This window comes from Cnephaeus nilssonii, assembly GCF_951640355.1.
Source record: "Cnephaeus nilssonii genome assembly, chromosome: 19".
NCBI classification, from domain to species: domain Eukaryota; kingdom Metazoa; phylum Chordata; class Mammalia; order Chiroptera; family Vespertilionidae; genus Cnephaeus; species Cnephaeus nilssonii.
Window position 1 is genome coordinate 18,232,014 of NC_137090.1, and position 26,588 is coordinate 18,258,601.

At 38.4% G+C, this 26,588-nt stretch overlaps 1 protein-coding gene across 16 annotated transcripts in view; it reads left to right on the forward strand.

Moving 5' to 3' along the window:
- The window catches only part of BPTF (bromodomain PHD finger transcription factor), a 112,995-nt gene that overhangs the window by 21,190 nt on the left and 65,217 nt on the right, over window positions 1-26,588 (forward strand). For 10 of the 16 annotated variants that reach the window (XM_079798407.1, XM_079798416.1, XM_079798419.1 and 7 more), the window contains exons 3-7: window positions 7,738-7,961; window positions 9,017-9,220; window positions 9,765-9,953; window positions 20,812-21,000; window positions 26,059-26,246. In XM_079798407.1, coding sequence (XP_079654533.1) covers window positions 7,738-7,961; window positions 9,017-9,220; window positions 9,765-9,953; window positions 20,812-21,000; window positions 26,059-26,246 — 994 coding nt within the window. The remainder of the gene's footprint in view (window positions 1-7,737; window positions 7,962-9,016; window positions 9,221-9,764; window positions 9,954-20,811; window positions 21,001-26,058; window positions 26,247-26,588) is intronic. The other 6 variants (XM_079798408.1, XM_079798411.1, XM_079798414.1 and 3 more) reach the window with 4 other exon arrangements.

Here is a 26,588-nt window from a genome sequence, read left to right on the forward strand (position 1 = left end):
CTCCTGCACACCCCCTACTGGGGATGTGCCGGCAACCAAGGTACATGCCCTGGACCGGAATCGAACCTGGGACCCTTCAGTCTGCAGGCCGACGCTCCATCCACTGAGCCAAACTGGTTAGGGCTAAGATGCTTCTTCTTGATATTTGTTTTGGTCTCTTCATCCTCTGATGTTTAGTAATCCTTAATTTTTTGCCCCTGATTAACACTTTGGATTATATCAGTGGTTGGAAGCTCTGAGCAAGTTGGTAGGCCTTATTAATTTTGAGCTTTACTGTTTAATGTCGCTGTCTTTAGTTCCTCTTGAGCTGGTCAGATGGCCCAAAGAGGCATTTTCTACTTGGAGCATGACATCTGTAAGGCTTACTATGCAATAATCAGTTTTCTAGGCCTTGGTTTTAGGGTTTAGACCAATGTATAACTAGTAGCATTTATTGTGTGCCTGACAGTGTTATAAGCATTTTATATACATTTTTTTCATTAATCCTTGTAAGAACCCAATAATGTAGGTACTGTTTTTCTCTGCATTTTAAAAATAAGTATGTTTTGATTATTTTTTAAGAGAGAGGAAGGGAGAGGAAGATAGAAACATCAGCCGGCTGCTTCCTGCACGCCCCCTACTGGGGATGTAGCCCACAACCTGAGCATGTGCCCTGATCAGGAATCTAACCGATAATCTCTTGGTTCATTGGTTGATGCTCAACCACTGCACCACACCAGCCAGGATTGTCTGCATTTTGTAGATGAAGGGACTAAAGCTCAGAAAAGTTAAGTAACTTGCCCTAGGATTTGACTGTTAGAAAGTAGGACCTGGAATATTTTTAAAAATTGATTTTAGGGAGAGAGAGAAAGACAAACGTTGGTTTGTTGTTCCTTGTATGCGCCCTGACTGGGGATTGGACCTGAAACCTTGGTGCAGCAGAGCGATGCTTTGCTAACTGAGCTACCCTGCCAGGGCTGGAATTATTTTTCAGAAACTGTTTATAAAAATATTTTCAATAACAAATTTTATACCTTAGCATAGTTTCCAAGCCATCATCTTGAGAAGTCTGCAACTCACCTTGATTGAGCTATTAAAATCAGTGCTTATAAACTGGGGATGGCCTGGGTTGGGGAGGAGATAGTATAATAGTTTTTGCTAATACATGGGCTGGGTATTTTTGAGATCTTTAAAATTTTGAGACAAAGGCATTTTTAGAAAATATAAAATAAGTGACATTCCAAAAATATTTTGTTTCCTGATAAATCTGTATCAGTATATAAAGCCAACATTCAGGCAAGCAGGAGAGAACTTTTTTGAATGTTGGTAAATAAGTGCAAACTATTGAAATTACATGAGTCAGAGGACTTAAGACGTTACCTTTGAAAGCACCTAAGCATGGATTTGTGCTACATTATTAATGAAATGTATTTTTCTAAATTGAAATTCTTAAAGTTAGATTAAAACATAAGTTATATGTTTGGCAATGAAACTGTTTATTTAAATGCATTTGCTTTGAAAGGTTAAATCATAATTCCTCAAGTTGCTTTTCTAAATGCATAATGAAATACACAAAACTTAATAAAGATTTCAGACAAATAAGGGTATCTTTTTTCATGTTTTGATATTTTGATTCTTTTTAAAGTCAAATACGAAACTTTAAATGTCATTGTTAGTGATAATTACCTTACTTGTCAATAACTTGGGCCAATCTGAAAGATTTTACATCTTTTTAAAGTTAAATTAAAACAATATCAGTTTAAGTGCCCTCTTGTGGTAGATTGTATGTGTACTCCTGCTGAAAGTTTTGAAGCCATATACATACTAGTATACTGCTCAGATCACAGTATGTGGAGATTTGGTGTATCCACTCCCTGGAAGCCCAGAAGTTGAAAATGATGAATCATGTCTAAAACAAAGTCTGGGGCAGTGAACAAGTTTTAATTATATTGCTAGTAGTTTGTATAAATTGTTTTTCCATTATTGCTTTTAATAGTTTAATATTCCTTTAAAAATACGTGTGTTTTTTTGGTATAGGTTAGTGAAGCATAAAATAAAAGAAAGGTTCTTTTTCGTCTACCTGAGGAACTAAGATGTTGGGTAAACAATGGAGAGATTGATTTTAATCCAATATGGGAGAGCCAGTCTTTCTTAACTATTGCTTTCATTCTGTCAATCATTTGCTCTGAAATTGGGACTGTCAGTAAAATAGTAATTGCAAAATTAGGGAAATTGACCTTTTCCTGTCACTTTCCATTATGAATTTATGAACACAGCATTTAAAAACTCTGTATTTTTTCATTTGCCAAATAAACTAAATTATGCTTTTTAACCTACACAGCTTTCTGTCTGCATCTCCCCATTCTAGCTGTAAGCCACCTATTTACTTGTTAGCTTAGCTGCCATGAAACCTATATCTATTACCCTTCTGCCCATGTCCAGTTCTGTATGTCCAGCAGCCTTCTGGACATGTTCACATAGGCACCTCAAACATAACATGTCTAAAATGTAATCACCCTCCCCACCCCATCCCTTCATTCAGTGTTCCCATCTTAGTAAATGGGATCACCATCATAGCAGCTGCTCAAGCTAGAAACCTGTCCTATATTGTCCGTGCTGCTCTCCTAGCTTCTGGTGGGGTGCTGGCAATCCCTGATGTTTCTTGGCTTATAGACAGAAGCATCACTTGAATCTCTGCCTGTTTCTTCACATCACCCTCTCTCTCTGTCTCTCTTATAAGGACACCAGGCATTGGATTTAGGGCTTACATTAAGTCCAGAGATCCTTAGCTAATTATGTCTTCCAAGACCCTGTTTCCAAATAAGGTCACATTCTAAGGTTTTAATTGGACATGAATTTCTTAGTTTCTGTGGGTTTGTTTAGAGAGGAAACTAAAACAATATTAGTTATTAACCTCTTACCTTGCCAGAGTAAAAAAACCAAACAAACTTAAAAACTGTAGACATATGTATGTTTGCTTATAAATATAATTTTTTGGCAAAGGTTTTCATCCCAACCATCCTTTCCTGCCATCCAGTGAGCTCTTTGTGCTGATTAGTGTCTGTAGGGAACCAGGTCAGTTTGGGCGTACACAAAGAACATTGTAGGGACAGAACTTCTGTAGAAACCACATTTTAACCCCAAAATCAAATATACATACAAAACAGTGTATATTTATATAGGAAAGCTGCTGTTGTCACTTAATGTGGCACATAAGAACTATTGTTTTTATTCTGCTCATCAAAGATGATACTTAACACTGACTATTTTTTCTTCTTGAAGCTCCATGTAGAGGGATAAATTCTTTAAAAGCATAAAGCAGCAAAACAGAATGAATAATAACTGCTAATGCTTTCAAAGAAAACTTGTTTTAGTATTTATGAACCTAGGCACATTTACACAATGTACATAAGTATTAAAACAAGTTTTCTTGTTGAGGGCACATGTCCATGTAGCGGGTTCAATCCTCAGTAGGGGCTGTGAAAGAGGCAGCTGATCAGTGATTCTCTCTCATCATTGATGTTTCTATCTCTCCCTCCCTCTCCCTTCCTCTCTGAAATCATAAAAATATATTTTTAAAAAAAGAAAAAAATTGTCAGTGTTATATATCATCTTTGATGAGCAGAATAAAAAAATAGTTCTTGTGTGCCACATTTTTAGAGGGACATTGACAAACTGTACATTAGGGTAATGACTGGAAAACATGTTATATGAGGAATGATTTAAATACTGAAGCAAATTTCGCCTGAAAAGAAAAAAAAGGTAAAATTATAGATGTTGTAAAAGATTCAAAAGACTATGTGTGTGGAGAACGTGTTAGGTTTATTTTACTTAATTTCTAGAAGGCAGAACCAGGACTAATTGGTGGATACATTAAGTTTGCATCATCCTATCTAATAAAGTCGGAATATGCTAATTGACTGGCACACCCTCACAAATATGGCAGCACCCACAGCCAATAAGGAGGTAATATGCTAATTGTCTGCCATGCCCTCAAAGATGGCGGTGTCCATAGCCACAAGATGGCGGCGCCCAGTCCTCTCAGCCCCGCTGGGGTGGCAGGCGTGCGGCACAGCCAGGCCCACCCCGAGGTGGGTCTGGCCGCTCTGCGCACCTGCCACCGGAGTCCCCCAGTCCCACAGCCCCCCAGCCGCCCAGGGCCAGCCTGAGGCGCAGGCAAGCCTCGGATGACATCTGCCCAGCCGCCCAGGGCCACTTGAGGCTCAGGTAACCAAGGGCAGGCGGATGCTTGCTCTGCAGGCAGTGGCAGCAGCAGTGTGGTGGGGGTGTCATCTTCCCCTAATCTCCCGGTCACCTCCCTCCCCTTAGGGCTCCTGGACTGTGAGAGGGGGCAGGCTGGGCTGAGGGACCCCCCTCCAGTGCATGAATTTTTATGCACCAGGCCTCTAGTCTCGTTATAAAGAGAACCTTTCTAAAAAAGCAATTCCAATTTAAAACAGACTACCATATGAAGTAGTGAGTTCAATGCTAAGATGAAGATTAAAATTACAAGTAAGTGTTCTTTGTTCAAATGGAAATTCTGCAGATGCCAGCATGGACTAAGCCAGTCAGCAGTTTCAATAGTCTCTGAATTGCTTGAAAAAAATGGACAGAATCTCCATTTACTTAAACTTATTTTCATAGCATTTCATTTAAAAATTTTTTAAATTTATTGTTTGATTTTTAAAGAGAGGAAGGGAGAGAAACATTGACTTGTTCCACTTATTTATGCATTCATTGGTTGATTCTTTTTTTAAAAATATATTTTATTGATTTTTTTACAGAGAGGAAGGGAGAGGGATAGAGAGCTAGAAACATCGATGAGAGAGAAACATCGACCAGCCGCCCACCGGGGATGTGCCCGCAACCAATGTACATGCTCTTAACCGGAATCAAACCTGGGACCCTTCAGTCCGCAGACTGACGCTCTATCTACTGAGCCAAACCGGTTTCGGCCATTGGTTGATTCTTATATGTGCCCTGACTAGGGATGGGACCTGAAACCTTGGCATATTGGGGATGATGTTCTAATGAACTGTGCTATCTGGTCAGGGCTCCATAGTATCTCATTTTAATATTGATATCTTATAAATTATATTTTCTACTCCAAAAATACTTTTATATGTTTTCATTTATTTTTTATTTTTTATTTATTTTTATTTTTAAAATATAGTTTATTGATTTTTTAACAGAGAGGAAGGGAGAGGGATAGAGAGCCAGAAACATCGATGAGAGAGAAACATTGATCAGCTGCCTCCTGCACACCCCCTACTGGGGATGTGCCCGCAACCAAGGTACATGCCCTTGACCGGAATCGAACCTGGGACCCTTGAGTCCGCAAGCCGACGCTCTATCCACTGAGCCAAACCGGTTTCAGCTCATTGATTTTTTTAGAGAGAGAGATGGAAACATCGATGAGAGACATCAAAATTGATTGGCTGCCTTCTGTATGCTCCCCTGCTGGGAATAGAGCCTGCAACACAGGCATGTGCCCTGTTTGGCGACCTCAGGTGCAAAGGTCAACGCTCAACCACTGAGCCTCACCAACCCGGCCCAAAAACATTTTTATGTAGAATTTTTTTTGGTTCCACTGAAATGTGTTGATATTTCTGAATAAAGAGAGAAAAGCAAAAATTATGGAAAGAATTTACCGTCTTTTTAACGGAAAACCCTTAAGATTGATATTTTAGAAAATAAAAGATCAGGCAGTGCTATAACTCTTATGCTCAGTCAGAGCTCACTGAGTATTTTCTGATTTGATTTTATCACTGAATTGGATTTTTGATTTGGTATTGCTGTTTGAAAGCTGTTTATTAATATTTTTGATTAGAGAACTCTGACATCTTTAGCATTGTAAATTGGAATAAGACTATTGTCATTGCTCAGTCATAAAAAGTTAGTAGAAATACCCATTATAGAGTGAAATTTAGAACAGATTTAAAAAATGATCTTCAGGGCCGAAACCAATTTGGCTCAGTGGATAGAGCGTCAGCCTGCGGACTGAAGGGTCCCAGGTTCGATTCCGGTCAAGGGCATGTACCTTGGTTGTGGGCATATCCCCAGTAGGGGGTGTGCAGGAGGCAGCTGATCGATGTTTCTCTCTCATCGATGTTTCTAACTCTCTATCCCTCTCCCTTCTCCGTAAAAAATCAATAAAATAAATAAATAAATAAATAAATAATGATCTTCAGGAATTGTAAAAAGTTTCCAACATAAATATACTAACCTCATATGCCAGCAGATGTTGATTTGAAAAATCAAAGCTAGATACTAAAGGAACCATTTATTAATCTTTTTAAAATTTCTCATTTAAAATTTAAAAAATTTTTAAATAATTTTGGTAGCCTTCTATTTATCCATGATTTACTATATCCTTCCTTTCTTCAGAATACCTTAATGATTAAGTCCTGAAATTCTGCTAAATTTTTATTTATTTACTGCCTTAATAGTAATAATATTTTATATTTATTGATCACTAATAATGTGTCCAGGCACTACAATGGAAGCCTTATTATCATATTTTTGATGGTTACAGTAGCCTTGAAATGGGTACTGAATAGTAAAGAAAATGCCTCAGAGGCTCAGAGAGGTTGTGTCTTATCCACGTTCACATATTTCATAAGTGACTGAGCGCATTTAAAGCCAGCTCTCTCAAAGCCCAGTTCTTTCAACTTCATGAATTTGCCTTTGAGTAGACAGCAAAGTTGGATTCTTTCTCATCAAGTACCTCACATGCACTCCTGAATTCTTTTGAATGAGAGAAGAAATACCATCATATATGTTTTTCTAAGTCTGGTCCTAACATTAATTAATTTGCCGGTTTTTAGTTAGTGACTATCCCTGTTGAAGTTTCTGTCTCTGTTACAAGTGAATGGGACCTTGAAAAAGATTTAAACAGGAAAGGTAGCTAGCTGCTCCTTTTCTCTCCAGTTTGAGCTTTGTCCATAAGAAGAGTGATGAGACATTATTGCTCTATTGGGATGATTCCTTCAAGGACCAGAATTTAGCAGACCATTTCATCATTTTGATGGAAATGCTTCTAAATTACATTGTAAAGTGGACCTTCTTTGTACCTGCCATGTGCAGAGTTTAAATATTTCTGGTTAAAATTCTGCTCATCATATTGTTATAGTGATGATCTTAATCTTAAAGTCGATTGAAGTATAACCAAGATTGTCCTCCACCAAGTATTCACAGGTTCTGAATTTTGAGATCCTGTTTCTCTGTCATGCTTTTAGATATATCCTACTTTGCTGTTGTACTAATACCTTTCCCCTCTACTACTCATAAATTCTTTTGTCCTAAGCTGCAGTGGGCTGGAAATCAAAATAATTAGAGTTTGCTGAAATAAAATAAGAAAAACTTGAGTTTGAATGAGACTTGAGGGGATCTCTTGTGAGCAAATCCATTGAGCTTTAGTGCACAAACTTTGTGTCACATATTTTAATTTTCTTAAAATATATTTTTATTGATTTCAGAGAGGAAGGGAGAGGGAGAGATAGATAGAAACATCAATGATGAGAGAGAATCACAGATTGGTTGCCTCCTGCACACCCCCCACTAGGGATTGAGCCCGCAACCAAGACATGTACCCTTGACCGGAATCGAACCTGGGACCCTTCAGTCCGCAAGCCAACACAATCCACTGAGCCAAACCAGCTAGGGCACATATTTTAATTTTCATTGAATAGGTGAAGTTGTCAGATAAGTGCCAGTATGTCTAATATAGGAAGTGCTTTTGTACCTTTTTTTAAACAGAGAAGAAGATACAGAAAATGAAAATGAAAAGAAAATTTGGTACTACAGTACAAAGGTCCAGCTTGCAGAATTAATTGACTGTCTAGACAAAGATTACTGGGAAGCAGAACTCTGCAAAATTCTGGAAGAAATGCGTGAAGAAATCCACCGGCACATGGACATAACTGAAGACTTGACCAATAAGGCTAGGGGTAGTAATAAATCCTTTCTGTCGGCAGCTAATGGTAAGAGAAATTTTCTCATTTTACTTTTGTTAAATTTAACATAAACTCTTGGAATGAAATCACTACAAAATTTGAAAATGTATTTCAAATTTCAAATGTGTATATATATATTTTAAAAATATTTTTTTTGTTGATTTCAGAGAGGAAGGGAGAGAGAGAAACATCAGTGATTCGAGAGAATCATTGATCGGCTGCCTCCTATGTGTCCCACACTGGGGATCGAGCCCGAAACCCGGGCATGTGCCCTGACTGGGAATTGAACCGTGACCTTCTGGCTCATAGGTCGATGCTCAACCACTGAGCCATGCGGGCCAGGCCAAATGTGTATATTTTACCTGAATTCTCTATATTTCATTTTCCCAGGAGAACCTTGTCCATCCCGACATAAATTAGAGATGCTATGCATTTTTTGAAGTTTTGTATCTTGCCCTGGTCATTACTAATATTCCCCAAATTATTCAACTACTGCCCAAGAAATAAGAGGATTAGAGCCCTTAGGGGTTTAATGATTTATTATTATTATTTTTTTTTTTCAGAACAGTTATGGGACTTCAGGGGAGAAATGTGGTTTCTAAATGGGCCTCTGTTTTCTCATTTTATAGTGGAGGACTGAAGGTTAAGTAGCTTGCCCAAGGTCACAAAGCTAATTCAAATCAGATCTGTTCTAGGTCATGGGACCTCTAGGTTTTTGATCACTCTACCATGTTGCCCAAACTGTGTGTCTGTGTCAGCTAACAGTTTTTTTTTTTTTCAGCTAACAGTTTTTCTCACATGTCAGAATATGACAGTAATCTATAATCAAATTTCAATTTCTTAAAATAAAATAAAAATAAATAAAAAGTAGAACCTAAATTAACATATATTTTCTAGAAGTGAAGATAACCAAATTGGTTGAGTTCTTTAAACATCAAAATTTTATTGATGCTCTTGATCCTTATTTCATAGTTGTAATGCTTTTTAAAAGATTTAACTTTAATAACTTGAAACTTTTAAGTGGCATTTGTAGTACTTTTATAATTGGTATATGTGGAAACAAAGTTTTTATTTTATTTTAGAAGAAATTTTGGAATCCATAAGAGCAAAAAAGGGAGAGATCGATATTGTTAAAAACCCGGAAGAAATAGAAAAGGACAACAGTGAGACCGAGAATAACTCCAAAGATGCTGAGAAAAGTAAAGAGGAATTTGAAGACCAGTCTCTTGAGAAAGACAATGACAGCAAGACACCAGATGATGATCCTGAGCAAGGAAAATCTGAGGGTAAAAAAATTACTTGTTAAAAAATATTTGATCAGTGTTAATTATGAAATCTCCAGTTTTACTTGCAAAATGAAAACAGATCACTTTTATATAAGCAACTATTTTGTCTTTCTAAAGAGATTAGGATACCCTTCCCTCCTATAACGTATATAATCATTGTACTGACTTTTATATATTGATCTATTTGCTATAATGTTATGCTCATATCTCTATTTCTACTTCCTAATAAGGTGCCATTTCCCTGTGAGATTTGTTGGTGAAAAATCATTATTTTAATACCAGAATATGCACTTTCGTATGTGATAAAATCTGTTCATTTTCACATTAATTACTTAAACATTCTTAGCATGTTAAGTATTCTTAAATACTTTTTGGATTATCTACTGCAAAAATAGCCCAGAATCTGATTGCTTCAAAATGGCCATCAAATAAAAGCAGATATTTTGGTGATCATTCATTTTTAACAGTTGATTGAATTCGGCCATAATGTCCTAAAGCAATTTTAAAGGATATCTTTAAAGTTTTGTTGTGCATTTTACTATAGAGCCAACAGAAGTTGGGGATAAATGTAACTCTGAGTCAACAAATCTTGGCGACAACACAACAAATGCTTCTTCAGAAGAGACTAGTCCCTCTGAAGGGAAGAGTCCTGTGGGGTGTCTCTCAGAAACCCATGATAGCAGCAACATGGCAGAGAAGAAGGTGGCATCTGAGCTCCCCCAGGATGTGCCAGGTACAGAGGGCAGTGTATCAATGCCTCTGTAATGGGGGGAATCCTTCCCTTTAAAGCTGAATGTCACCTAAAACTTTAAAGTATGTGTTCATTCATGCTGCTTGCTTACATTACATAAGTGCCATCCCTGATTGCTAAATTGTCATCTAACATTTGGAGTTTGACAAATGTTCTTGCAGTTAGTGCTCGAAACGCATCATAATCCTCATGCTTTTTAAAGTTAATTTAGATGTTTTTGTCTAATAGACTTATTGTATGTTTTATCACCAGACCGTAGTGGCAGATATTTTGGTTTTAAGTACTTACGTACTAATGGCTTAGTGTTGAATATTTGACCATCGCAGTTCTGTATGTGCTAACTGATTAATTTCATGTTTGCATGTGCTCATAGTTTTTTTTAACATTTCAAACTATAAAATCATAGTAGAAAAACATTGTCATAAAACATTTTTGCAAGATATATTTGACATAAAAATGTAAGTTAATAAAGAGTTCCTATTTTAAACTTTTTATCATTTAAATTATACTGAAAATAAGTTATATTACACCAAGAATGTTATTATGCCTTTCTTTTTGCATTTTTTTAAAAGTGAAAAAGAATTTTTATTATAGGAGCCATACTAGTATGTGTTTTTTTGAAATACAAATTAGGAAATTTAGATAAACAAGAAAATAAACACTGCTAATTCCACTAAAAATCAAGGATTATAATTAACAAGGTTGATGGAAATTCTGAAAGATTTTTTATAAAAATTTCACACAATTCTTTTCTCTCTCCCCCCCCCTCCTTTATTTTAGTTATTCTGGTAGGAATGTAGGGATATCTTATTCTGGTTTGAGGATGTAGAGCACTTTTTTGTGTATATATATGTACATAAGTATACGGATATATAGCTCATTTGGTTATCTTTTGTGAAGTGCTGGTGGGTTCCTTTGTTCATTTTCTTTTTTTAGATTTTTAAATTATTTTTTTAAGAGAAGGAAAGAGAGAGAAATGTTAATTGGCTGCCACTTGCATGCATACTTCTGCCATGGGAGCCATGTACCCTGACTGGGATTGAAACTGGCAGCTATTCAGTGCACGGGAGTGCATGAGGTGGCATCCAACCAACTGAGCCACACCGGCCAGGGCTCCTTTGTTCATTGTCTGTTAAGTAGTCTCTTTTTTTGTTTGTGGTTTCATGGGTGAGGGTAAATCTAGTCCCTCTGATCCACCTTGATTGGAAGCAGAAGTTGCTACATTTAATTTTTTTGTGTTAACCCAATCTCATACTCCTAAAGTAAATGCCACTTGGTTGTGATGTATTTTCATTCTTATTTAGTGTTGCATCCAATTTATTAATATTTTGTTTAGGATTTTTGTGTCTGCTTTTATGAGTGAGATAGGCTTAGTTTTCCTTCCCTGATAATGTCCATGCCAGGCTTTGGTGTCAGGATTATACTGGCCTCATAAAATGAGTTGGAACAAGTTTCCATGTTTCCTTGTCTGCAAGAATTTTGTGGGTTGTGTTATTTATTCTTTAAATGTTTGTTGAAGCCATCTGGTCCAGGAGTTTTCATTGTGGGAAAGTTATTCATTGTAGATTTCATATATTTGGTAATAGTGGGCTATTTATACCAGTATTTTCTATTTTCTTGTATCAGTTTCAATAAGTTACATTTTTCTAGAAATCTATCCATTTCATTTAAATTTTATTGGCATGAAACATCCCATCTTTAATGTTTACAGGATCTGTAGTAATACTTTTTTCAGTCCAGAAATTGGTTATCTGTTCTCTCTTTTTTCCCCCTGTTAATCCTCACCTGAGGCTATTTTTTCCATTGCCTCAGATATTTTTTTCCTGCATCTGCATTACAGACCTTTGTTGTTGTTGTTCATCTTCACCTGAGGATATTTTTCCATTGATCTTTTAGAGAGAGGGAAAGACAGAGAGAAACATTGATGTGAGAGAAACACATTGATTGGTTGCCTCTTGCATGTGCCTTAACCAGGGCCTGGGCCAGGGAGGAGCCTGCAACCAAGGTATGTGCCCTTGATGAGAATCGAACCCAGGACCCTTTGATCCACAGGTCAGTGCTCTATCCTCTGAGCCAAACCGGTTAGGGCTTCATTATAGACATTTCACTTTGGTTCATGAACATGGTTATATTGCCCAAAACGACCCCATATAGCAAGTATTCTGTTTTGTATTCAGTATAACTTCTTTGTAGTTAACAAAAGGCTCAATATTCAGATTTACACTTTTGTCCTGGAGTTTAGATGGGAAACTTTTTGTACCAGACTGTGTTTTAAATTTATTAAGGGCAAGAGAGATACATGTCTTTCTAACACCTTAAACTCAAATCTACTATTGAGAATTTGTATTTAAACATATAATGCAGACAGCATTTGTTTCATTTAAGTTATGCCTCTAGATTTGATGTCTGAGATTAGGAAAATAGTAGATAAAACTTTATTTTCATAACTATTTATAATTGCTTTAAAAATTTTCCCATGGACATAATGAAACTAGCATCTACAAAATTGAACTACAAGAGCTTACTGATTTTAACCTATTTCTTAAACTTTTTTGGGATAATGACATCTTGAAATACAGTATTTGGCTGTAGTTTTGTTGTTGTTTTTAATTGATTTCTGAGAGAAAGGGAGAGGGAGAGAGAGAGACATCAACGATGAGAGAGAATCATTGATTGGCTGCCTCCTGCATGCCCCACACCGGGGATCCAGCTGGCCTCCGGGACATGTGCCCTGACCAGGAATTGAACCATGATCTCCTGGTTCATAGGTGGACACTCAACCACTGAGCCACGCTGGCCAGGCCTTGCCTTTAGTTTTTAATTATATTGTAAGATAAATTCAATGGATAAGAAGCTGTTGATACTGAATGCTCAACTAACATATTATCCATATATTTTACCTCATTGATTTGATCAGTAATGGCTTTTGTAGGTTCTTCAGTTAAATACTCTTGTTTATTGTTATCTTTAAGGTGTTTTGTTTAGTTTCTAATCATATACATTCTGGTTATTTTATCCCACCCCCCCTTTTTTTTAAACAAAAGTATCTCTTTTACTGTCACATGAAAAAAATTTATTTTCCCTTTGCAGTTTTTTGCTTAGGATGTTCAAAATTTAAAGATCAAGGTCTTCAAATACATTTTTTTTTAAATTGATTTCAGAGAGGAAGGGAGAGGGAAAGAGCTAGAAACATCAATGATGAGAATCATTGATCGGCTGCCTCCTGCATGCCCCCCACTGGAGATTGAGCCCGCAACCCAGGCATGTGCCCTTGATAGGAATCAAACCCGGGGCTCTTCAGTCCCCAGGCCAATGCTCTATCCACTGAGCCAAGCCAGCCTGGCAGTTAATGGTTTTTTTAGATCAAAATACTTGAGTAGGGGATTGATTGCTTACTACATAATAATAATAATAATAATAATAGTAGTAGTTATTATTATTGTTATTATTACTAGAGGCCTGGTGCATGAAATTCGGCCATTGGGTGGGGTCCCTAGGCCTGGTCGGTGATCAGGGCCTATCAGGTTCCCTGCGTCCCCACCTCCTCCTTCCCTCACCACTCACACACTGCCACCACACAGTTCCCTACCTCCCCCTCCTCCTCCCCTCGCCGCCAGCGTCTCCTGCCACCCACCTCCAATTCTCCATCCCAGCCTAGGGCCTGGTGTAGGGGAGGGACCAGGAGGTTGGCTGGCAGGCTCCATCAACAATTGGGGCCTGCAGGCTTGGGGAAGCTCCTACGTTGAGCATCTGCCCCCTGGTGGTCAGTGTGCGTCATAGTGACCGGTTATACTAGAGACCCGTTGCACGAAGATTCGTGCAAGAATAGGCCTTCCTTCCCCTGGCTTTGCTCCTGGCCACCCGGGAGCCTGCAAGTCCTCACTCCTGGTGGAGCGCCGTTCCTGTAGCTCTCTCTGGCCCCGCCCTCCCCTTCATAGCAGGCGTCCTGTCCCGCCCGGCCGGCCACTCCATGCCTGCATGTGCAAATCAGCCCGCCATATTTCTTGGGTTAATTTGCATAATCACCCATGATTGGCTGATGTGCACCATGGAGGTATGGTCAATTTGCATATTTCCCTTTTATTAGTGTAGCTAGATTATTATTATTATTTTCATTAATTTTTTTTCGGGGGGGGGGGGAGTAAGAGAGAAGTATGGATGTGAGAAACATTGATTAGTTGCCTCCTGTATGCACCCTGACTGGGAATTGAACTCACAACCTAGGTATGTGCCCTGACCCAGAATTGAACCTGTGACCTTTCCTTGTGTAGGACATTGCTCCAACCAACTGAGCCACACTGGCCAGGGCGATTGCCTATTATTTTATGAAGTGCCATTATCTCCCTAATAGCAGAGAGCACTTTTTAATAAAGTATTTAAGATATGTATAGTTAGAACTTCTTAAGTTCCAAACTCAGAATTATTTTCATGGTTAAAAACATACTTGGGTATATGATGTACTAAAAAAGGTTTTTGTGGGCTGATCTAGAACCTTTTTCTTACATATTTCTATGGGGAAATGCACTCTGAACTCAAATGAGGGTATCCTATCTAATAAAGGCGTAATATGCAAATTGACCGTACCTCCGCTACTAAGATGGCGTCCCATTCACAGGCCGCAGACGGAGGAAGAGCTGCAGATGGAACGCTGGGCTGCTGGGCCGGGGGCATGCTCAGAGCGGCCGCCCGCGCAGCTTGGAACACGCCCCAGCCCAGCAGACAGAAGTCCAGCTGACAGAAAGCAGGCAGTGGGCCGGGGGTGAGCTCTGAGCTGCCGCCGTGCAACATGGGACACGCCAAAGAGACAGACGCTGGGCCAGGGGCTGCTCAGAGCCGCCACCTGCGCAGCTTAGGACACGCCCCCGGCCCAGCAGACAGAAGCCCAGCTGACAGAAAGCGGGCGGTGGGCCGGGGGTGAGCTCTGAGCCGCCGCAGTGTGACTTGGGACACGCCAAGCGGACAGACGCTGGGCTGGGGGCTGCTCAGAGCCGGGGCTGCTCAGAGCCACCGCTGCGCGGCTTGGGACACGCCCCCGACCCAGCAGATAGAAGCCCAGCTGACAGAAAGCGGGCGGTGGGCTGGGGGTGAGCTCTGAGCCGCCGCAGCGCAACTGGGGACACGCCAAGCGGACAGACACTGGGCCGGGGAGCGATGCTGCGCAGCTTGGGACACGCCTCCCGCCCAGCAGACAGAAGTGCAGCTGACAGAAAGAGGGGCCGCTGGGCTGGGGGCATGCCCCTGGCAGCCCCCAGCAGTGCGGCTTGGGGCATGCTCCCAGCCCTGCGGACACAATGAAGGGGGTCCTCTGTGCATGAACTGCAGAAACACCTTTTCTGAAGGCTCATTGGCTAAGCTCCCTGTAAGCTGCCTCTCACAGTGTTCTTGATAACTTGAGTAATAAGAACCTAAGAAAGTGTTCTAAGGTTTTTCCACACTCCTGGAGGAAAAACGAAGGTCCACTGCTGGAGGGCTAAGAAATGTCATATCCTGCCCTAGCCGGTTTGACTCAGTGGATAGAGCCTCGGCCTGCCCACCGCAGGGTCTGGGTTCGATTCTGATCAAGGGCATGTACCTAGGTTGCAGGCTCCTCCCTAGCCAGGGCCCAGGTCAGGGCTCGTGCAGAGGCAACCAATCGAAGTGTCCCTCTCACATTGATGTTTCTCTCTGTCTTTCCCTCTCTCTTCCAAGCTCTGTAAAAATCAATGGAAACATATCCTCAGGTGAGGATAAAAAAAGAAAGAAAAGAAATGTCATATCCTATGAAAGACACATCTTGAAAGTGCCTAAAGAAAGCTGTCATTTTTTCATGGTGAAGGGACTGGAGTCCTTGTTGGTGAAAACACCTTGGCGGCTGTGACAGTGGCAGCAGCAGTGGGGTGATGGGGCTGGTTGGTGCCTTCCCCTGATCAGCCCAGCCACCTCCCGCAGGGGAAGGCCAGACTGCGGCTTAGGCCCGCTCCCCATCAGTAGGACATCTCCTGAGGGCTCCCAGTCTGTCAGAGGGGGCAGGCTTGGCTGAAGGACCCCCCACCCCTCCCCGCAAGTGCACGAATTTCGTGCACTGGGCCTCTAGTATCTTATATAATACTTTATTATTTGAGAAAATGATGTTTAGACAATTATGCATTAGGCATGCTACACTTTACAAATCTATATCTGTAGCTGTAAAAGGAATGATTAGTGAGGAAACTGATGTGGCTTACTTCTTTTCTTCCAATTATATGTATTTTTCCAACGTGAGTTAGTTTATTGTATTACTGGTTTGTAGCTCTCAAATTTTAAATTTGCCATTTCTGTCTTTAATATAAAATTTTTTTATTATGAAAAATTTTAAACATACAGAACAGTTAATTGGATGCCCCCAACATATCTAACACTTAGATTTAAAAATTATTAAGATTTAGTCATACTTTACCCATGCTTTTTAAAAAAACTACTTTGTTGTTGTTGTTTGGCTCAAATTTAAAAAAAAAAAATTTCCCCTTTGATCCCAGGGGTACAGTATTAGGTAAAGCATAATCCTTAGTTAATTGTATTTATTACTAATCATTGCATGCCTCTTCTTGATTTATTCAGGTTTTTAATTATCTTTAATAATGAAATAGTTAGGAACCTATCACCCCAAACAAAAAGCAAAGTCCTGCTTTGAAACTAACCTGCATCTAACTAAACATCTCCAAAATTCCATCTCCTGCCTTCCTCTCCACTGTCTGAAGTGTTCATTGTCTTCTTTCCTTCTTACAAGGGAAACCGATAGAGTTAGGACTGTTGCTACCTGATGTCAAAGTGATATATAAGCCACATACTCTTACCTCATTTAATTGATCTATATGATTGCTAAAAACTATATTTCTGTTTTTGTTGTTGTAAACTTTATAGCAAGTGTATTGTGTTAAGTATATCTTATTAAGTGTATTGTGTTAAGTGTAACATTTGGAACTTAATTTTTTCACTTTATATTATATTACTAATATAATGTTGTACGTTGTTGGAATTCCTTCATATTAACTGCATTATAATAGTCCTCTGTATAACTATACCTTTTGTTTATTCTCTTTCCTGTTGATGTGAATTTGGGTTGTTTCCTACTGTAGTATTTTAAAGCAAAAATTCCAAACATATTATGCCAACCCTACGTACATTTCTGAAGAATATGGACATTGTCTTACATAATCACATTCCATTATCATTTTAATAAAATTGACATTTCCTTAGTATCCATTCAGTTTAAATTTCCTTGCTTAAAAATGTTTTTTGTTTTGTTTTGCATTTGTGTTTAAAATAACTTCATATAAGTTCCCCATGTGACATAATACTTGGTTTTATATTTCCTGAGACTCTTAATGTAAAGCACTCCCCCTTCCCTGACTCTTTTCTTTCACATATTGTTGACTTGGTGAAGAATCCTAGTGTGTTCTATGGAATGTCCCACATCCAGGATTTGTCTGTTTCCTTCCTCTTGGTGTTGTTTAATTTGTTTCTGAAGGCTTGATTAAATTCATTTTCAACTATTTTTGGCCAGAATATTTTCAGAGCTAAGAGCTGGTGTCTAGTTACCTTCAGTGGGGATTCATGTGTTATGGACTTTTGGGGGAGGGGCATGGCTTTCTCATTTTAAGTATTTGAACTCCTGGGTCATTATATATTCAATTTGTTTCAGTGGTAGTCATAATTCACTTTACGTATGTGAATCAGCAGAGCCCCTTCACGTTGCCTTTTGAGTCCTTTTGCTATGACCCAGTAGTCTTGGATAGCTTCCTTGCTTTTTGGCCATATAAGATGTTTGGGGCTTATCTTACACATTTTCTACCTCAGAACACATTTTCTACCCCAGACTTGGAATTAGTCATTTCTCCAAGAAGCTCTGGGTTTTTTTTGGTGGAGAATGATATTTAGAGACCATAATTTGGGCCTCAGGGTACTTACTGCTCTTGGGCTGCCACTGCCTCTAGGTTTTTTTGGTGGGTAGAGTTAGAAAATACTTTTTTAAAAAAAGACCAGTTCACATTGACATTTCAAATTCAGATTGAGGATTGCATACTTAGTTTCTTTGTTTTTGTACTTGTATCTCTTTTCTCTTATACTGAAAGCCTTAGTGCCTATCAGCAGTGACTTAATTATATATTTTCTTTATCTTGGTGCAGATGTCCATTAATGATGACACATTATTAATATCTTGATGTACATTAAAATAGTAATGAGAAGAAATGATTTTATAGATTCCAGTAATTTAATAATACTGATATAATTGGTAATAATAAGACTACTGAATGGCAGACTTTTTTTGCAATTCTTTACTTATCCTTATACCATATTTTCTTTTCTTTTTTTTTTTAAATATATTTTATTTATTTTTTATAGAGAGGAAGGGAGAGGGTAGAGAGCTAGAAACATTGATGAGAGAGAAACATTGATCAGCTGCCTCCTGCACACCCCCTACTGGGGATATGCCCGCAACCAAGGTACATGCCCTTGACCGGAATCGAACCTGGGACCCCTCAGTCCGCAGGCTGACGCTCTATCCACTGAGCCAAACCGGTCAGGGCCTTATACCTTATTTTCAATAAGGATGTACAGTCAAAATACTGTGTCCCAAAGTCACTTGAAATAATTGAGGTTATGCCAAATAACTTGTTATACAGTTAGGGTTTATTTGGTTTAGATTTTTTTAATTTTAATTTTTTAAAAAAAGTAAAACCTTGGCATGATTCCAAAGTCAAACTATGTAACTATATATGCAGAGAACTTTTACTTTCATCCATTTTTCTCTCTATATATCTAGATCCTTTCCTTCCCTTACAGTGCCATTCTGGTTATTCCCATTTTTAAAAAAGTATTTTTTAACATATTTTTATTGATTTCAGAGAGGAAAGGGGGAGAAAGAGAGAGAAACATCAGTCATGAGACAGAGTCATTGATCAGCTACCTCTTGCACGCATCCTACTGGGGATCGAGCCTGCAACCCAGGCATGTGCCCATGACTGGAATCGAACTGGGACCCTTCAGTCCTCAGGCCGATGCTCTACCCACTGAACCAAACCAGCTAGAGCTGTTAGTTTGTTTTTGTAAATAAAAGCAAAACATGTTCATAAATTCATATTTCCCCTTCTTGCACAAAAGTTAGCATACTATAAGTACGGTTATATGGATATAGTGATTTCTGCAATCCTTGTTATGGTGCATGATATTTCATTGTGTATATCATCTTTTATTCAACCAGTGCCATATTGATGGGCATTTTGTTTTTTTTTTGCCATTATAAATAATGCTACAATGAATAGCTCTATAAATAAGTAATTTGGTATTTTTGCCAGGGTATTTTGGGATAGGTTTCTGGACATGGGATTGCTAAAGAGAAAATGTATATATTTTTTCTAGATATTGTCAGATTCCTTTCATCCACTGTGGATCATTTTGCCTTCCCACAGCAATGTTGGGAGTGCTGTTAACCCACTGCCTGTCTACCTGAGTGTATTGTGAGACTTGGATTTTTGCCAATCTGATAGCTGAGAAGTAGTTTCTTCATATAGCTCATTTTGCATTTCTTTTACTTTGAATTGTGAGCATAGCTCCATATGTATAAAGGTCATTTTCACCTCTTTTGTGACTGTTCATATAATTTCCTATTTTTTCTATCAAGCTGTTGAGTTTTTTCCTAAAATAAAATTTAGGAGCACATTATGTTAGAGATAGCCTTTGTAATTTACTGTCAATCACTTTTTTTTTTTTGCCTTATATTTATTGACCTTAATTTTTTTTGTTGTTGTTGTTAATCCTCACCCGAGAATATTTTTCCATTAAATTTTAGAATGATGAAAGAGAGGGGGAGAGACAGAGAGAGAAACATCAATGTAAATAAAACCAGGGCTGGAATTGAGCCTGCAACTGAGATATGTGCCCTTGATCGGGAATCAAACTCAGGACCCTTCAATCCATGGGCTGACCTCTATCCACTGAGCCAAACTGGCTAGGTTCTGTCAATCACATTTTAATTTAGGTGATTGATTTAAAGAGCATCTTATTAGTGACAGTGAAATGCATAGGGGGACTTTAAATTTATTAAATTTTTCTTAAAATTAACAGTCACTTAGGTATTACCTCTAGTTAACTTGGAGGCATATAGACTTCAGGCAGAGAACTTCAGACGTAAAGAATCCTGTTTAAATCTGTTTCTAAAACTGTTTGGATACTTTTTTTGTTGTTGTTAATCCTCACCTGAGGATATTTTTCTATTGCTTTTTAGGGAGAGTAGAAGAGAGAGGGAAAGACAGAGAGAAACACATCAATTGGTTGCCTCCCCCACAAGCCCCGACCAGGGCCCTGGCCAGAAAGGAACCTGCAACCAAGGTACATGCCCTTGACCGGAATAGAACCCGGGACCCTTTGGTCTGCAGGCTGGTGCTATCCACTGACCCAAACTGGCTAAAACTTGAATACTTTTTGTAAAGTAAGAATATAAAGTTCAGATTTTGGGGATTATCTCAACAAAATCACTTCTGCAGTATCTGCTAGACTGTAAGTTTTTTGTTTTTTTTTAGACTGTAAGTTTTGTGAGATAGTTGCATTATTCTTTAGTTCTGGGGTATCTAAAAAATTATCTGTTTTGTACTGTAGGCTTAGATGATAAAAGTCTGCGTAATTAAACTGGGAAACTTAAAAAATAACTCAGTGTGTTGCTTACAAATTTCTTTTCATGTATTGCATTATTCATACATGAGTGGCTTTTCTTTTTAAAATCTAGCTTTGTAATGCAGTCCTAAAACAATAAAATGTCTTTTCTGACAATTAGTTAATTTTGATGTGATTTCCAATGTAAAAATCAGGTATTCTATTTTTCTAGAAGAACCTAACAAGACATGTGACAGCAGTAACACTAGTGCTACCACTACCTCCATTCAGCCTAATCTGGAAAACAGTAACAGCAGCAGTGAATTAAGTTCTTCCCAGAGTGAATCTGCTAAGGCAGCTGATGATCCTGACAATGGAGAAAGAGAGTCTCACACACCTGTCTCTATTCAAGAAGAGATAGGTAAGAATACACTTCATACATTAAAGCAAACCTTTTTTTTTCTTTTTCATTTTTCATTTTTAAAATGGAAGTTTGATGGGGGTGGGAAGATTTAGATTTTCTTTTCATTTTTTTCATTTTTTTTTTAACACTTGCACCCATTGTTTTTGTTTTAAAAAATACAAAAAGCACACAGGAAAATAGATCTTTTTCACACCCTCCTCCCCAAAGGTAACCCCCATCAACAGTTTGGTATGTAACATTTTTATCTTTCTCCATGCAGTTTCATTAATGTATGTTTACAAAAAGTTTTTTTGTTTATATTTTAAACAGGATCATTTTGCATGTATTGTTCTGCATCTTGTTTTTATTCACTCGGTAATACATGTAATGGATATTTTTGTGTTATAAATGGAATTCATTCTTTTTAACTGCTGCATGGTACTTCACAGTATGGATGACCCACAATTCATTTATTGTTTATTTAATAATGGACATTTAGACTGTTAACAGTTTTTTTTTATTATTACAAATAGTGGTGCCTTTTAACATTCTCAACATACATCTTTGTGTACTTATCAAGTATGTTTGGCAGTATAGAAACAGTGAGTGGAATAGCTGGATCTAATGGTTAGGCACATGTTAAAGTAGTGATGGCTACTGCTTCATTGTACATGAAAAGTGATTTGTGCCGATACTTACATACATATGTATTTCTTCATACACTGACCTAAATTCAGCATCATCAGTCTCTTAGAGTTTTGCCAATGGTAAAGTATTTCATTTTAAAGTTTGCAGACCCCTGCTTACTAATGTGGTAGAATTTCTTTTTGTGTGTTTACTCAACTTTGTGAATTGCTTTTTCACGTCATTTGCTCATTTTTTCCTATTGAGTTTTGATATTTTTCCTTAATGATTTTAAGAATGCTTTATAAAGTATTATAGCTATTAATCTTTGATTTTACATGTATACTTATATAGTCATTGCTTGTTTTTTTGTTTGTTTGTTTTTAAAATATATTTTATTGATTTTTTACAGAGAGGAAGGGAGAGGGATAGAGAGTTAGAAACATCAATGAGAGAGAAACATGGATCAGCTGCCTCCTGCACCCTCCCCACTGGGGATGTGCCCGCAACCAAGGTAAATGCCCTTGACCGGAATCGAACCTGGGACCCTTAAGTCCGCAGGCTGACACACTATCCACTGAGCCAAACCGGTTAGGGCGTCATTGCTTGTTTTTAACTCTGTTATGTTGTACAGAAATTTTTACATTTTTATGTAGTTAAATTTGTCAGTCTTTTTCTTTAGGGTTTCTCTGGATTTTGTTTCTTACTAAGGAAGACCATCCCTATCCCAAGAATATTCTTGGGATAGGGATGGTCTTCCTTAGTAAGAAACAAAATGGGATGGTCTTCCTTAGTAAGAAACAAAATAATATATATATTACAGTTATTTTGCATAATACTTCTATAACTGTTTTTTATCCTTCTGGAGTATAATTTTATGTATTGTAGGAGGTGGGGACCTGTTTTAATTAGGAATTTTTTCAATTGCAAGTGACCAAATCAGCTTAAACTAGTTTTAAGTGAAAAGGGAATTTAATTGCTTGTGTAATGGGGAAGTCCAGGCCATCATCAGGGATAACTGGACCCTCAGGTATCAAAACTCTTTCTGTCTTCCTCTTTCACTCTCACCTTTTGCATCTGCGTATGTTTGTATGTTAATTTCATTCTCTCCTAATACAGACAGGCTTTTCCCAAGTGGCATCAGCAGTTTGTATTCATATCTTCCCAAGGTCTGTGACCCAAAGGCAAGGCCACTACTCCTGCTCCAAATCCAAAGCCCTTGAGGAAGGAATTTGAGTGGCCTATCTTGGACAAATTGTTCCCACCCCTGTGGCCAGGGCAGGCAAGGTATTATGATTGATGGCTCCAGCAAAAGTATATGATTGGAGTGGGAGTGGTTTCCAAGAAAGAGAGATGCTATAAAGATAGAAAACAGTAAATAACCACAATTCTACCCTTTGGTAGCTTAGTACAAACTTGTGTATTCAAATTAAAAAATGCTTCTGCCTAACATAATGCCAAGATCTTACCCACAACTGAAACTTTTTCAAAAATTTTTTCCCCAAAATTGTATTTGGTAATTATAATTGTGTTTTGGATATCTTTTTCTGTGTTTGTCTATTATTCTTTTACTAGAGGTCTGGTGCACGGATTTGTGCACTGGTGGGGTCCCTCGGCCTGCCCTGCGGGGGTCCCAGATTGCGAGAGGGTGGTTCTTGGGTGACATACCCCGGAATCAGGCTCCTTCCTCTCTGTTTCACCCAAGAACTGCAGCTGCCAAGTCACCGCAGCTCAGCAGCTCTTACGTAGAGCGTCTGCCCCCTGGTGGTCATTGCGCATCATAGCTACCGGTCAGAAGGTTGGCTGGTCGCTTAGACTTTTATATATATTTTTTTATTAGGTCTAGATGTGGCTTATCTTGATCTCAAAATCCACGAGCCATTTTTGATAAATCTTGCTGCCATTGGTTTTCTGGGAGGGCTGTGGATGAGAAGTGAGGAGCCTATGGGAAGATCTCCCTTCTAGAGGCTTCTGTTTTAGCAGCCTAGTTCTGGCTGGCTGTTGTCAGAGATGGGTTGCTGAGAATTGCTATAGGTTTGACTAATCATACATTCTAGCTTGACAGGTTTGGCATTTTCTCTGGCAGTGGTACTCCCTTATAGATTGCTTGGGTACCCAGCTAGTACCTAATGGCCATAAATGGGGTTCCTGAAGGTAAACCTCTTCTACTGGCCCTCAGGCGAATAGTCTGTCTAAGCTTCTTCCTCCTCACATCATTAAACACTGAGCTCCAGAGGCTGGGAGGAAGCAGCTCTGTACTCTGCCTCCAGGCTGCATCTAAGTGATTGACCCCTTTATAGTGTCACCTTTGGGCAAAGCGTATAAGATAAGGACCTCCACGCGAAGCCTGGTTTCCTTTCAATTCTTACCCCTAGGGATGAATTTTCTGCCTCCTTCCCCTTTTTGCAGTAAATTTTGCTTGAAGGGCTTCTTTTTAAAAGCTCTGTGCCATTCCCTTTCTGCTTTTTTTGGAAGTCCAGCCTAGACAAGACAATGTCTAAAAAGTCTTTATTGTAGGACTTTATAGATGATCCCAAGACATAGCCATCATGGTTCAACATCTTGGCATAAACCTTCAGCATGGGTAGGCTCATGGTTTGGGGCCCAAGGGACACTGTTGGTGGTCCTACCAGCTGCTTTGCTGCCATACAATGGACATTTCTAGTTTTCCATCCTGGGATGGCAAAATGTCCAGTACCCCTACCACATCTTGATTTAGTCAGTGCCATATTTTGGGATCAAAATCTTCAAATACTCTGCTGGATTGTTTAGAATTTATTGATTATATGTGACAGAAATTCACCAGACTTGCTTAAAACAAAAAGGGAATTTTATTGGCACATACAGTTGGGAAGTACAGAAGTAATGACAGCACCAGTGGCATTATTGGACCAGTAATAACAGGTTATCACTGTTCTTCCCCTCATGTTCAACACTCGCCCACCCTCATGGATGGGCTTCTTTTTTTTTTAAATATATTTTATTGATTTCCACAGAGAGGAAGGGAGAGGGGTGGAGAGCCAGAAACATCGATGAGAGAGAAACATCGATCAGCCGCCTCCTGCACACCCTCCACTGGGGATGTGCCCGCAACCAAGGTACATGCCCTTGACCGGAATCAAACCTGGGACCCTTGAGTCCGCAGGCCAACGCTCTATCCACTGAGCCAAATCGGCTAGGGCCATGGATGGGCTTCTTATCTCTTACTATTGGATGTTTTATCCATGCTGTGAGGTAAAAGTGGCTAACCTTTAAATTATAACCTTTATGCTCATTAATGCCCTTTCTCCATCTCCACATTTTCTAAAGCAATACTGTTTCTCCATCTTCAGATTTTCAAAATTGGAATAGTATGCTGGACCACATACCAATTCTGGGGCAATCACTGTGGCCAACCAGTGATATGCTCTCTCTGGCTAAGCTGGATGAATTTGCTCACTCCATACACAGGGCAAGATACTTATTTGCAGTCCTGGCAGCATCATGATTGTTGTGGTGGGAAAGCATATCCCCAAAGGAAAGAAGGGGTGTTGAATACATAAGATTAACAATGTTTACTGAATTGTTTTAACTTCCATACTTTTCAAAATAGATACCTACTTTTCCCAATCCAATTTTTTTTTAATCTATGTAGAATGTCATCTTTATATTACAAAGTATAGTAAGTTTTCTGTTCGGTTTTCCATTTGCTAATGCCACACTGTCTTAATTTTACAAAGCTTTAAATTAAAAAAGAAAAATGAGATCTTGTTCAACTGTCTGGCCAATGGAAATTGGTTAGTGATGCAATCGTTTCAGACAGTATAGAAATTTTCAGCCTAAGTGAGATTCATGGGAAAGCAGAAATTATTCCTGTCTTAAAAATTAAGTCACAATGAAAATGTGAGAGGCCTTTATTCTATTAAGAAAAACTAATTTAGTTAATTTCACATGTATAATTATTTGCATATACAGATAATTATCTGGATTTTATTTTTTTAGGAGAAAATTCACTTGGCATTTTATATTTATAAGCTTTCATACATTAGTTATTTAAGCAGAATTTCAATGGAAATCATTCTAAAATTAATTATATCCTTTACTTTTTATATAGAAATCCATATTTATTACATAAGGCAATATCTTATTACTGTGCATTTTGAGTTGTTATATTTGTTACTTATAAATTTGTAGCAGCCCTTACTGTTTTCTAGTAGATGAGCTTTGAAACAGATAACCTGGCATGTTTGAATTTTCTGTAAAATAATAAATGACTCACAGTCAAGTTCTGACATAACTTTCTTTTAAATAAACCCTGTAAAAATTAATACATTTGCTTTGGCTCTTCAAGGACTTTTTCTGTTTACCTTTTGGATCTTAGATGTGTGCACCAGTATGAGTTTTGGATAAAGTAGTAGTATATGTAATTTACTTACTGTTAGCAATTACTTCTGGCTTTTCATTTGTTAACAGGTGATTTCAAATCAGAAAAGTCTAATGGGGAAATAAGTGAGTCTCCTGGAGGTGGACGAGGAGCATCCGGTTCAACTCGAATTATCACGAGATTACGGAATCCAGACAGCAAGCTTAGTCAGCTGAAGAGCCAACAGGTGGCAGCTGCAGCCCATGAAGCAAATAAGTTATTTAAGGAGGGCAAAGAGGTGTGTTCTTTCTGTTTAAAACAAACATTTTTGAAATGTAAAAATAATTTCATTTACTGTACCTTAGAAATAGGGGAAGCAAGTTTATAGATCTTCTTTTGAATTATATTTTCTCCACTCCCAAGAGTGTATTGGCTAACAAGAATTAAAGTGTTACATTTAGAAGTATAGTTGTGCCCCTGGATTTCAGTCCATGCAAAGAAATGCTGTAAATGTGTGGTATACTTTATTTATGATTAGTTTTATTGTATGTAATTCTAAAGAGATCAAGGCTTTTTTTCACATAGGATAATGAGTAGGCTGTTTGTAGATGATGTAATGCTCAGCTCCAGCTAGAATCAT